General features: G+C 39.6%; 1 protein-coding gene across 1 annotated transcript; it reads left to right on the forward strand.

The window, feature by feature from the left end:
* The first annotated feature begins 8,188 nt into the window (after positions 1-8,188).
* On the forward strand, positions 8,189-9,244 carry LOC120367892 (heterogeneous nuclear ribonucleoprotein A1-like). Its single transcript, XM_039479625.2, has one exon. The coding sequence runs from the start codon at positions 8,225-8,227 to the stop codon at positions 9,185-9,187; it is 963 nt and encodes a 320-aa protein (XP_039335559.1). The 5' UTR covers positions 8,189-8,224; the 3' UTR covers positions 9,188-9,244.
* Positions 9,245-12,792: the final 3,548 nt, after the last annotated feature.

A 12,792-nucleotide genomic window follows, 5' to 3' on the forward strand; every position in this document is an offset into this window, starting at 1 on the left:
CCTTGGGATTGGGCCCACTTGTGATATGGATTTATTGGAGGCTTCACAGGTCTCAGAGAAGCTGTGCCCAGAAGGTGCATGTCTGAGCAGATGAAAGTCTTTTCACCACCATTCACCATCTTTGGTTCTTGACTGGGAATTAGATCTGATAAGAGTGAAAACAAGTGACAGAAAATATAAGTATGGTCTCTTCAGTTTAGATACTATTAGAAGGAAAAAATAATTTTTAGGTATTCATTAGAAAAAAAATTCCCTTTCTGAAGAATAAATGACCTTTTTAGGAGAAACTGTAGCCCTAATGAGCACAATGGTTGTAGAATGAAGTTTTCTGAGGCCCCGACAGATGCCCTGATGAGAAGGTGGTCCCACTGAGGTCAACAGCAGTGACAAGACATTTTCAAAACACGGCTAGTAGGTGGCTGAATCCCCACTGTGCTATGGAGAGTTGAAGCACTCACACTTTGGGCAGCAGGTATGGGACCTATTGAGAAGAGGTCATATATTGGTAGTTACACAGGAAGGTAGAGCTGTAGAAAGAGCCACTGCCATGGAAGATAGACCCCAGGAGATTCTCCAGCTTCTCCAACATGCTACCCTGATGCTCACCACCTGCAGATCTCAGCCAAATTCATGTGTGACTCATTTTAGCTGGAGGGATGGTTACAAAAATATATATCCCAACAAAATGAAAGAATATTTGTGGTTGTAATTATGAAGTAAAGATGGCATATGGTATAGAGAATTCTCTGAGATATTCTCATAAATATGTGAAAGCTAATTTTGCATGTGGCCAAGACTGGAGTTGCAGATTGTAGTCAGAGAAGTGGAGGAGGCCCAGATTTTTGGAAATGGGACTGGGATCACTGAAGAGGAAAAGTCCTAGCAGGGACTTAGGGGAGTCATCAATGTGGCATCTGGACAGGAGGACTTTCCAGGCCATTTATAGGTCCTGGTTCTGATAACACCTGTGAATCCACACTCGCCTTAAGTGAGGTAGCACTGGCTCTTGTTGACAGCAGGCACACCTGCCTCTCACCTTCAGAGATGAGGGGGGTAACACCATTAACCAGCTCTTTGCCAATCTCCTGTGGAAAGCTCTGCTAAGATCATAACCATGACATTTTGTTTATCCATTTATGTGCCGATGGACACTGATATTGTTTCCAAATCCTGGCTATTGTAAACAGCACTGCAGCAAACACGGGAGTACAGACATCTCTTCAATACACCGATTTCCTTTCTTTTGGGTATATACCTAGCAGTGGAATTGCTGGATCATACAGTAGCTTAATTTTAGTTTTGTTTTTTTTGTTTTTTGTTTTTTTTTTTTTTTAAGGAAACTCCAAATTGTTCTTTATATCAATTGCACTAATTAATTTAAATTCCCACCAACAGTATATAAAAGTTCCTTTTTCTCCACATCCTTGTCAGCGTTTCTTATTGCCTGTCATTAAAATATAAGCCATTTTAACTGGGGTGAGATAATATCTCATTGTAGTTTGGTTTACATTTATTTTTATTTTTTATTTTTATTTTTATTTTTTTAACTGCATTTTAGGTTTTGGGGTACATGTGAAGAACATGCAAGATTGTTGCATAGGTACACACATGGCAGTGTGATTTGCTGCCGTACACCCCTTCACCTGTATCTGGCATTTCTCCCCATGCTATCTCTCCCCAACTCCCCACCCCCACTGTCCCTCCACTATTTCCCCCCAATAGACCCCAGTGTGTGATGCTCCCCTCACTGTGTCCATGTGTTCTCATTTTTCAATACTCACCTATGAGTGAGAACATGCGGTGTTTCATTTTCTGTTCTTTTGTCAGTTTGCTGGGAATGACGGTTTCCAGGTTCATCCATGACCCTACAAAGAACATGAACTCATTGTTTTTTATGGCTGCATAATATTCCATGGTGTATATGTATATACATTTTCCCTGTCCAGTCCATCATCAATGGGCATTTGGGTTGGTTCCAGGTCTTTGCTATTGTAAACTGTGCTGCAATGAACATTTGTGTGCATGTGTCCTTATAGTAGAACAATTTATAATCCTTTGGATATACACCCAGTAATGAGATTGCTGGGTCAAATGGAATTTCTATTTCGAGGTCCTTGAGGAATCGCCACACTATCTTACACAATGGTTGAACTAATTTATAATCCACCAACAGTGTAAAAGTGTTCCTATTTCTCCACATCTTCTCCAGCATCTGTTGTCTCCAGATTTTTTAATGATCACCATTCTAACTGGTGTGAGATGGTATCTCAATGTAGTTTTGATTTGCTTTTCTCTAATAACCAGTGATGATGAGCATTTTTTCATGTTTCTTGGCCTCAGTATGTCTTCTTTTGTAGTGTCTGTTCATATCCTTTGCCCACTTTTGAATGGGCTTGTTTTTTTTTTTTCTTGTAAATCTGTTTTAGTTTTTTGTAGATTCTGGATATCAGCCCCTTGTCAGATGGGTAGACTGCAAACATTTTTTCCCATTCTGTTGGTTGCTGATTCACTCTAATGACTGTTTCTTTTGTCGTGCAGAAGCTGTGGAGTTGGATTAGGTCCGATTTGTCTATTTTGGCTTTTGTTGCCAATGCTTTTGGTGTTTTGGTCATGAAGTCCTTGCCTATGCCTATGTCCTGAATGGGTTTTTTTTTTTTTTTTTTGAGACGGAGTTTCGCTCTTGTTACCCAGGCTGGAGTGCAATGGCGCGATCTCGGCTCACCGCAACCTCCGCCTCCTGGGTTCAAGCAATTCTCCTGCCTCAGCCTCCTGAGTAGCTGGGATTACAGGCAAGCGCCACCATGCCCAGCTACTTCTTTGTGTTTTCAGTAAAGACGGGGTTTCACCATGTTGACCAGGATGGTCTCGATCTCGACCTCGTGATCCACCTGCCTCGGCCTCCCAAAGTGCTGGGATTACAGGCTTGAGCCACCGCACCCGGCCTGAATGGTTTTGCCTAGATTTTCTTCTAGGGTTTTTATGGTGTTAGGTCTTATGTTTAAGTCTTTAATCCATCCAGAGTTAATTTTAGTGTAAGATGTCAGGAAGGCTTTAGATTTCTTTCCAGTTCAATCTTGGTAGGTTTCATTTATCTCAGAATTTTTCCATTTTTTTTCTAGATTTTTCAATTTATTGACATATAGTTGTTCATAGTAACCACTAATGATCCCTTAATTTATGAATTATCAGTTGTAATGTTTATAATTCTGATTTTATTTATTCAGATTATTTCTATTTTTTTGGTTTGTGTGGCTTAATGTTTGTCAACTTTTTTGACTTTTACAAAACCAACTTTGTGTTTTATTGATTTTGTGTATTATTTTCTTCATTTCAACTTCATTTATTTCTGCTCAGCTCTTTATATTTTTCAAAAATTATTTTGGTGTTTGGTTTGCTCTTATCTTTCTAGTTCTTTAAGATTCATCATTATATTTTTAATTTGGAGTTTTTCCTATTTGGGGGTTGTAGGTACTTATAGCTAGCTACACTTTCCTCTTAGTATTGCTTTTGCTGTATTTTATAGGTTTGGGCATGGTGGTTTTTTTTTTTTTTTTTTTTTAGATGGAGTTTCGCTCTTGTTACCCAGGCTGGAGTGCAATGGTGCGATCTTGGCTCACCGCAACCTCCACCTCCTGGGTTCAGGCAATTCTCCTGCCTCAGCCTCCTGAGTAGCTGGGATTACAGGCACACGCCACCATGCCCAGCTAATTTTTAGTATTTTTAGTAGAGACGGGGTTTCACCATGTTGACCAGGATGGTCTCGATCTCTTGACCTCGTGATCCACCCTCCTCGGCCTCCCAAAGTGCTGGGATTACAGGCTTGAGCCACCGCGCCCGGTGGGCATGGTGTGTTTTCACTACCATTTGTTTCAAGTGATTTTTAAATTTTCTCATTACTTTCTTCACTGATCCACTGGTCATTGAGGAGCATATTGTTTATTTTCTAGGTATTTGTATACTTTAATGAGTTCCTTTTTTTACTAATTTCTAGTTTTATTCTATTATGAACAAAGAAAATGCTTGATATTATTGCAAATTTTTGAATGCTTCAAGACTTGTTTTGTTGACTAACATATAATCTATCTTTGAGAATAATTCATGTGCTGAGGAAAATAATGTGCATTCTGAAATTCTTGGCTATAATGTTCTGTAAATATCTATTAGGTCCATTTGGTTTATACTACAGATTAAGGCTAATATTTCTTTGCTTATTTTCTGTCTGGAAGATCTGTCCACTGTCACAAGTGGAGTGTTGAGGTCTCCAACTTTTATTTTATTGAGGACTATTATTTTCCTTAGCGCTAATAATGTTTTCTTTATATATATGGATGATTATTTATACATGATTTATATAAATAAATTATATATATATATATTTGGGTGCATATATATTTAAAATCATATCTTTTGCTGAATTGACCCCTTTATAATTTGTTTCATTATTTTATTTTAAGTAGTGGGAATATGCACAGAACTTGTAAGATTGTTACATAGGTACACACATGCCATGGTGGTTTGCTGTCTCCATCCACCTGTCACCTACATTAGGTATTTCTCCTAATGTCATCCCTCCCCAGTCTCACTACCCCCTGCTATCCCTCCCCAATCCCTCACCCTCCAACAGACCCCAATGTGTGATGTTCCCCTCTCTGTGTCCATGTGTTCTCATTATTCAACACACACTTATGAGTGAGAACATGCAGTGTTTGGTCTTTCTATTCTTGCGTCGGTTTCCTGAGAATGATGGTTTCCAGATTCATCTATGTCCCTGCAAAAGACATGAACTATTCCCTTTTTATTGCTGCATAGTATTCCATTGTGCATATGTGCCACATTTTCCTTGTCCAGTCTATCATCGATGGGCATTGGGTTGGTTCCAGGTCTTTGCTATTGTAAACAGTGCTGCAATGAACATATGTGTCCATGTGTCTTTATAATAGAACAATTAATAATCCTTTGGGTTGGTTGGTAATTCCCAAAGGAATTGCTGGGTCAAATGGTATTTCTATTTCTAGATACTAGAGGAATTGCCACACTGTCCTCCACAATGGTTGAACTAATTTACACTCCCACTAACAGTGTAAAAGTATTCCTATTTCTCCACATACTCTCCAACATGTGTTGTCTCCAGATTTTTTAAAATGATTGCCATTCTAACTGGCATGAGATGGTATCTTAATGTGGTTTAGATTTCATTTCTCTAATGACCAGTGATGATGAGTATTTTTTCATATGTTTCTCGACCACATAAATGTCTTCTTTTGAAAAGTGTCAATTCATATCTTTTGCCCACTTTTTGATGGGGTTGTTTTTTTCTTGTAAATTTGTTTTAGTTACTTGTAGATTCTGGATATTTTCCCTTTGTCAGATGGGTAGATTGAAAAAATTTTTTACCATTCTGTTGGTTGACAGTTCACTCTAATGATTGTTTCTTTTGCTGTGCAGAAGCTCTTAAGTTTAATTAGATCCCATTTGTCAATTTTGGCTTTTGTTGCCATTGCTTTTAGTGTTTTAGTCATGAAGTCCTTGCCTAGGCCTAGATCCTGAATGGTATTGTCTAGGTTTTCTCTAGGGTTTTTACGGTGTTAGGTCTTACGTTTAAACTTTTAATCAATCTGAAGTTAATTTTTGTATAAGGTGTAAGCAAGGGATCCAGTTTCAGCTTTCTACACATGGCTAGCCAGTTTTCTCAGCACCATTTTTTAAACAGGGAATCCTTTCCTCATTGCTTGTTTTTATCAGGTTTGTCAAAGATCACATTGTTGTAGGTGTGTGACATTACTTTTGAGGCCTCTGTTCTGTTCCATTGGTCTATATCTCTGTTTTGGTACCCATACCATGCTGTTTTGATTACTGTAGCCTTGTAGTATAGTTTGAAGTCATGTAGCATGATGCCTTCAGCTTTGTTCTTTTTGCTTACAATTGTCTTGGCTATGTGGGCTCTTTTTTGGTTCCATATAAAGTTTAGTTTTTTTTTTTTTTTTCCCAGTTCTGTGAAGAAGTTCAATGGTAGCTTGATGGGGAGAGCATTGAATCTATAAATTACTTTGGGCAGTATGGCCATTTTCATGATACTGATTCTTCCTAACGATGAGCATGGAATGTTTTTCCATCTGTTTGTGCCCTCTCTTACTTCGTTGAGCAGTGGTTTGTAGTTTTCCTTGAAGAGGTCCTTCACGTCCTTCCTTAGTTCATGTCCTTCATGTATTCATGTATTGACTTCCTTCACCTCCTTCATGTATTCCTAGGTATTTTATTCTCTTTGTAGCAATTGTGCATGGGAGTTCTCTCATGATTTGGCTCTTTGTCTGTCATTGGCATATAGGAATGCTTGTGATTTTTGCACATTGATTTTGTATTCTGAGACTTTGTGGAAATTGTTTACCATCTTAAGGAGATTTTGGGCTGAGATGATGGGCTCTTGTACATATACAACCATGTAATCTGCACATAGAGACAACTTGACTTCTGCTTTTCCTAATTGAATACCATTTATTTCTTTGTCTTGCCTGATTGCTCTGGCTAGAACTTCCAATACTATGTTGACTAGAAATGGTGAGAGAGGGCACCCTTGTCTAAAGCCAGTTTTCAAAGGAAATGCTTCCAGTTTTTGTCCATTCAATATGAAATTGGCTGTGCATTTGTCATAAATAGCTTTTATTATTTTGAGATATGGTCAATCAATACCTAGTTTGTTAAGAGTTTTTAGCATAAAGTGCTGTTGAATTTTGTCAAAGGCCTTCTCTGCATCTATTGAGATGATCATGTGCTTTTGTCTTTGGTTCTGTTCATGTGATGGATTACATTTATAGATCTGTGCATGTGCGAGACTTGCATCCACAGGATGAAGTCTACTTGATTGTGATGGATAAGCTTTTTGATGTGCTGTTGCAATTGGTTTGCCAGTATTTTATTGAACATTTTTGCATCAAGGTTCATCATGGATATTGGCCTGAAGTTTTCTTTTCTTGTTGAGTGTCTGCTGGGTTTTGGTATCAGGTTGATGTTGGTCTTATAAAATGATTTGGGAAGGATTCCCTCTTTTTGGACTGTTTGGAATAGTTTCAGAAGGAGTGGTACCAGTTCCTCTTTGTTCATCTGGTAGAATTAGACTGTGAATCCATCTGGACCTGGATTTTTTTTGGCTGGCAGGTTATTAATTACTGCCTCAACTTCAGACCTTGTTATTGGTCTGTCAGGGTTTCAACTTCTTCCTGGTTTAGTCTTGGGAGGGTGTAACCATTTCTTCTAGATTTACTGGTTTATGTGCATAGAGTTGTTTGTAGTTTGTATTTCTGTGGAACTGGTGCTATCCCCTTTATCATTTTTTATTGCATCTATTTGATTCTTCTCTCTTTTCTTTTTTATTAATCTGGCTAGCATTTATCTATTTTCTTGATCTTTTCATAAACCCAGCTCTTGGATTTATTGATTTCTTGAAGGGTGTTTTATGTGACTGTCTCCTTCAGTTCTTCTCTGATCTTAGTTATTTCTTGCCTTCTTATAGCTTTTGATTTTTTTTTTTATCTTGCTCCTCTAACTCTTTTAATTGTGATGATAGGGTGTTGCTTTTAGATCTTTCCTCAATTCCCATGTGGGCATTTAGTGCTATAAATTTCCCTCTAGACACTACTTTAAATGTGTCCCAGAGATTCTGGTACATTGTGTCTTCATTCTCATTGGTTTTGAAGAACATCTTTATTTCTGTCTTCATTTCATTATTTATCCAGTAGTCATTCAGGAGCAGGTTGTTCAGTTTCCATGTTGTTGTGTGGTTTTGAGTTTTCTTATTCCTGAGTTCTAATTTGATTGCACTGTAGTCTGAGAGACCATTTGTCATGATATCTGTTCTTTTGCATTTGTTGAGGTTGATTTACTCCCAATTATGTGGTCAATTTTAGAGTGAGTGTGATGTGGTGCTGAGAAGAATGCATACTCTGTGTTCAAGTAATCCAAAGTTTCCTCCCTTCATGGGTCCAAAATTTGAAGACTGATTGTTGTAATTGCCAAAATCATTGTAGCTTCTGAGTTCAAGTCCTGGATATTCTTCTAAATTTTCTGATTCATTGATATGTCTAATATTGACAGTGGAGTCTTAAAGTCTCCCACTATTACTGTGTGGGAGTCTAAGTCTCTTTGTAAGTCGTTAAGAACTTGCTTTAGCCTTTCTGCCCGTGGATGCCGCTGAAGAAACATCGTTAAAGTCTCTCTTCTCCCTGCGATCATGTCTAAGTCAGAGTCTCCTAAAGAGCCGGAGCAGCTGAGGAAGCTCTTCACTGGAGGGTTGAGCTTTGAAACAACCGATGAGAGCCTGAGGAGCCATTTTGAGCAATGGGGAACGCTCACAGACTGTGTGGTAATGAGAGATCCAAACACCAAGCGCTCCAGGGGCTTTGGGTTCGTCACGTATGCAACTGTGGAGGAGGTGGATGCAGCCATGAATGCAAGGCCACACAAAGTGGATGGAAGAGTTGTGGAACCAAAGAGAGCTGTCACAAGAGAAGATTCTCAAAGACCAGGTGCCCACTTAACTGTGAAAAAAATACTCGTTGGTGGCATTAAAGAAGACACTGAAGAACATCACCTAAGAGATTATTTTGAACAGTATGGAAAAATTGAAGTGATTGAAATCATGACTGACAGAGGCAGTGGCAAGAAAAGGGGCTTTGCCTTTGTAACCTTTGATGACCATGACTCCGTGGATAAGATTGTCATTCAGAAATACCATACAGTGAATGGACACAACTGTGAAGTTAGGAAAGCTCTGTCAAAGCAAGAGATGGCTAGTGCTTCATCCAGCCAAAGAGGTCGAAGTGGTTCTGGAAACTTTGGTGGTGGTCGTGGAGGTGGTTTCGGTGGGAATGACAACTTTGGTCGTGGAGGAAACTTCAGTGTTCGTGGTGGCTTTGGTGGTAGCCGTGGTGGTGGTGGATATGGTGGCAGTGGGGATGGCTATAACGGATTTGGTAATGATGGAGGCAATTTTGGAGGTGGTGGAAGCTACAATGATTTTGGCAATTACAACAATCAGTCTTCAAGTTTTGGACCCATGAAGGGAGGAAACTTTGGAGGCAGAAGCTCTGGCCCCTATGGTGGTGGCGGCCAATACTTTGCCAAACCACGAAACCAAGGTGGCTATGGTGGTTCCAGTAGCAGCAGTAGCTATGGCAGTGGCAGAAGATTTTAATTAGGAAACAAAGCTTAGCAGGAGAGGAGAGCCAGAGAAGTGACAGGGAAGCTACAGATTACAATAGATTTGTGAACTCAGCCAAGCACAGTGGTGGCAGGGTCTAGCTGCTACAAAGAAGACATGATTTAGACAAATACTCATGTGTATGGGCAAAAAACTCGAGGACTGTATTTGTGACTAATTGTATAACAGGTTATTTTAGTTTCTGTTCTGTGGAAAGTGTAAAGCATTCCAACAAAGGGTTTTAATGTAGTTTTTTTTCTTTTTCTTTATCTTTTTTCTTTTCTTTTTTTTTTTTTTTTTTGCATCCATGCTGTTGATTGCTAAATGTAATAGTCTGATCGTGATGCTGAATAAATGTCTTTAAAAAAAAAAAAAGAACTTGCTTTATGTATCTGGGTGCTCCTGTATTAGGTGCATATATGTTTAGAATAGTTAGCTCTTCTTGTTGCATTGATCCTTTTACTATTAGGTAATGCCCTTGTTTGTGTCTTTTGATCTTTGTTGGTTTAAAGTCCATTTTATCAGAGACTAGGATTGCAAACCTTGCTTGTTTTTGCTCTCCATTTACTTGATAAATTTTCCTCTATCCCTTTCTTTTGAGTCTATGTGTTTGTTTGCACATGAGATGGGTCTCCTGAATAGAACACACCGATGGGTCTTGACTTTTCAATTAGCCAGTCTATGTCTTTTGATTGCGGAATGTAGCCCGTTTACATTTAAGGTTAATATTGTTATGTGTGAACTTGATCCTGCTATTTTTTGATACTAGCTGGTTGTTTCACCCATTAGTTGACTCAGTTTCTTCATTATATCAATGGTCTTTACCATTTGCTACATTTTTGCAGTGGCTGGTACTGGTTGTTCCTTTCCATGGTTAGTGCTTCCTTCAGGAACTCTTGTAAGGCAGGTCTCATGGTGATGCAATCTCTCAGCAATTGCTTGTCTATAAAGTATTTTATTTCTCCTTCACCTATGAAGCTTAGTTTGGCTGGATATAAAATTCTGGGTTGAACATTCTTTTCTTTATGGACGTTGAATATTGGCCCCCACTCTCTTCTGGCTTGTAGGATTTCTGCCAAAATATCCACTGTGAGTTTGATGGGCTTCCTTTGTGGATAACCCGATCTTTCTCTCTGGCTGCACATAGCATCTTTTTCTTCATTTCAACCCTAGTGAGTCTGATGATTATGTGCCTTGGGGTTGCTCTTCTTGAGGAATATCTTTGTGGTGTTCTCTGTATTTCCTGGATTTAAATGCTGGCCTGCCTTTCTAGGTTGGGGAAGTTCTCCTGGATAATATTCTGAAGACTGTTTTCCAGCTTGGATTCATTCTCCCCATCACATTTAGGTACACTAATCAAACATAGATTAGTTTTTTTCACATAATCTCAGATTTTTTGGAGCCTTTGTTTATTTCTTTTCATTTTTTTTTCTCTAATCTTGCCTTCTAATTTTATTTTGTCGATTTGATCTTCAATCTCTGATATTATTTCTTCTGCTTGTTCAATTTGGCTATTGAAACTTGTGTATGCTTCATGAAGTTCTTGTGCTTTGTTTTTCAGCTCCATCAAGTTGCTTATGTTCTTCTCTAAGCTAGTTATTCTAGCTAGCATTTCATTGAATCTTTCTTCAAGGTTCTTAGTTTCTTTGCATTGGGTTAGAATATGTACCTTTAGCTCAGAGAAGTTTGTTATTATCCACCTTCTGAAGCCTGCTTCTGTCAATTTATCAAACTCGTTATCTATTCAATTTTGTTCCCTCTCTGGTGAGGAAATGTGATTTCTTGGAGCAGGTGAGTTGTTTTGGTTTTTCATGATTTCATCCTTTTAGTGCTGGTTTCTTCCCATCTTGGTGGATTTATCTGCCTTTGGTCTTTGAAGTGTGTGACTTTGGATGGGGTCTCTGAGTGGACATTCTATTGATGTTGAAACTATTTCCTTCTTTAAAAAAATTTTTTTTTCTAACAGTCAGGTCCCTCTGCTGCAGGACTACTGGAGGTCCACTTCAGACCCTGCTTGCCTGGGAATCACATGAAGGCTCTGGAGAACAGCAACGATTACTGCCTGTTCCCTCCTCTGGTATATTCATCCCAGAAGGGTACCCGCCAGATGTCAGCCAGAGCTCTCTTGTATGAGGTGTCTCTTTGGATATATGGGGTTCAGGGAGCTGCTTGAAGAGGCAGTGTGTCTCTTATTACAAGTGCTGTGCTGGGAGATCCGTTACTCCCTTCAGAGCTGCTGGGCAGGGACATTTAAGCATGCTGCAGTGGAACTCACAACTGCCGCTTTTCCCAGGCCCTCTGTCCCGGGAAGGTAGGGCTTTATTTATAAGTCCCTGGTGCTGCTGCTTTTTTTCAGAGATGCTCTGCCCAGCAAGGAAGGAGTCTAGTCATGTCTGACAGCAGAAGCATTGCTGAGCTTCTGTGGGCTCTGTCCTGATGCTATGTAAACTTCCTTGCAATTTTGTTTACACAGGCAAAGTTGGAACAGCCTCGGTAGTGGGGGACTGCCTTGGTAATGGCAAACTGCCTTGGTAATGGCTGGACTGCCTCAGTAATCATGGATGCCCTTCTCCTCACCGAGCTCCACCATCCTGGGCAGATACCACAGTGTTGTGCTGGCTGTGAAACTCAGTCCAGTGGGTTTCAGTTTGCTGGTCTTTGTGGGGTGGGACCCACAGAGCCAGATCACTTGGCTCCCTGCCTTCAGCCCTTACTTTTTTCAGGGGAATGAGCAGCTCTGACTCACAGGCATTTCAGACGCCAGTTAAAACAGCCCCCCAGATTTGTATGGAAAACCTGAGGCACTGGCTGAAATTGCCACCCAGAGTTGTGCTGGAAACTTGCAGCACTTGTAGACCCAGCAGGAATCTCCTGGTGTGTGGTCTGTAAAGACCATGGGAGAAGCACAATATCTGAACCAGAGTTCCAGAGTGGCTGGAAAAGTCCCTGATGGCCTCCATTAGGTAGGAGAGGGGTGTCTTCTGGCCTGTTGCCCTTCCTGGGTGAGGCAGCACCCCATCCTGCCTCAGTTTGCCTTCTTTGGGCTACACCAACTGTCCAACCAGTCCCATTGAAATGAACCTGGTGTCTCAGTTGGAAATTAGGAGATCACTCACCTTCTGCATCACTCCCACTGGGAACTGTGCTCCAGAGCTGTTCCTATTTGGCCATCTTGGCAGAAGTCCCGTTTTATCATTTATAGTGACTTTTTAATCTTGAAATCCATTTTGTTTGGTATAAGTATAGTGACTTCTGCTCTTCTTTCATTTCCATTGGCATGAAGCATCTTGTCCTGTATTTTTATTGTTAGCCTATGTGTGTCTTTATAGATAGTGTGTTTCTTGTAGGCAACAGATCAATGAGTCTTGTTTTTGTATCCATTCTATTTACTTTTTTTCTTTTGATTGGAGGATAGAGTTCATTTACATATAATGTTATTATTAATAAGTAAGGACTTACTCTTGTCATATTATTTGTTTTCTGGTCTTTTTTTTCTTCCTGTCTTCTACTAGTGAAGGTGATTTTCTCCAGTGATATAATTTAGTTTCTAGCTTTTTATATTTTGTGTGTCCATTGTAGGTTTTCTGATATGAAGTTGA

This window comes from Saimiri boliviensis, assembly GCF_048565385.1.
Source record: "Saimiri boliviensis isolate mSaiBol1 chromosome 9 unlocalized genomic scaffold, mSaiBol1.pri SUPER_9_unloc_1, whole genome shotgun sequence".
Classification (NCBI taxonomy): domain Eukaryota; kingdom Metazoa; phylum Chordata; class Mammalia; order Primates; family Cebidae; genus Saimiri; species Saimiri boliviensis.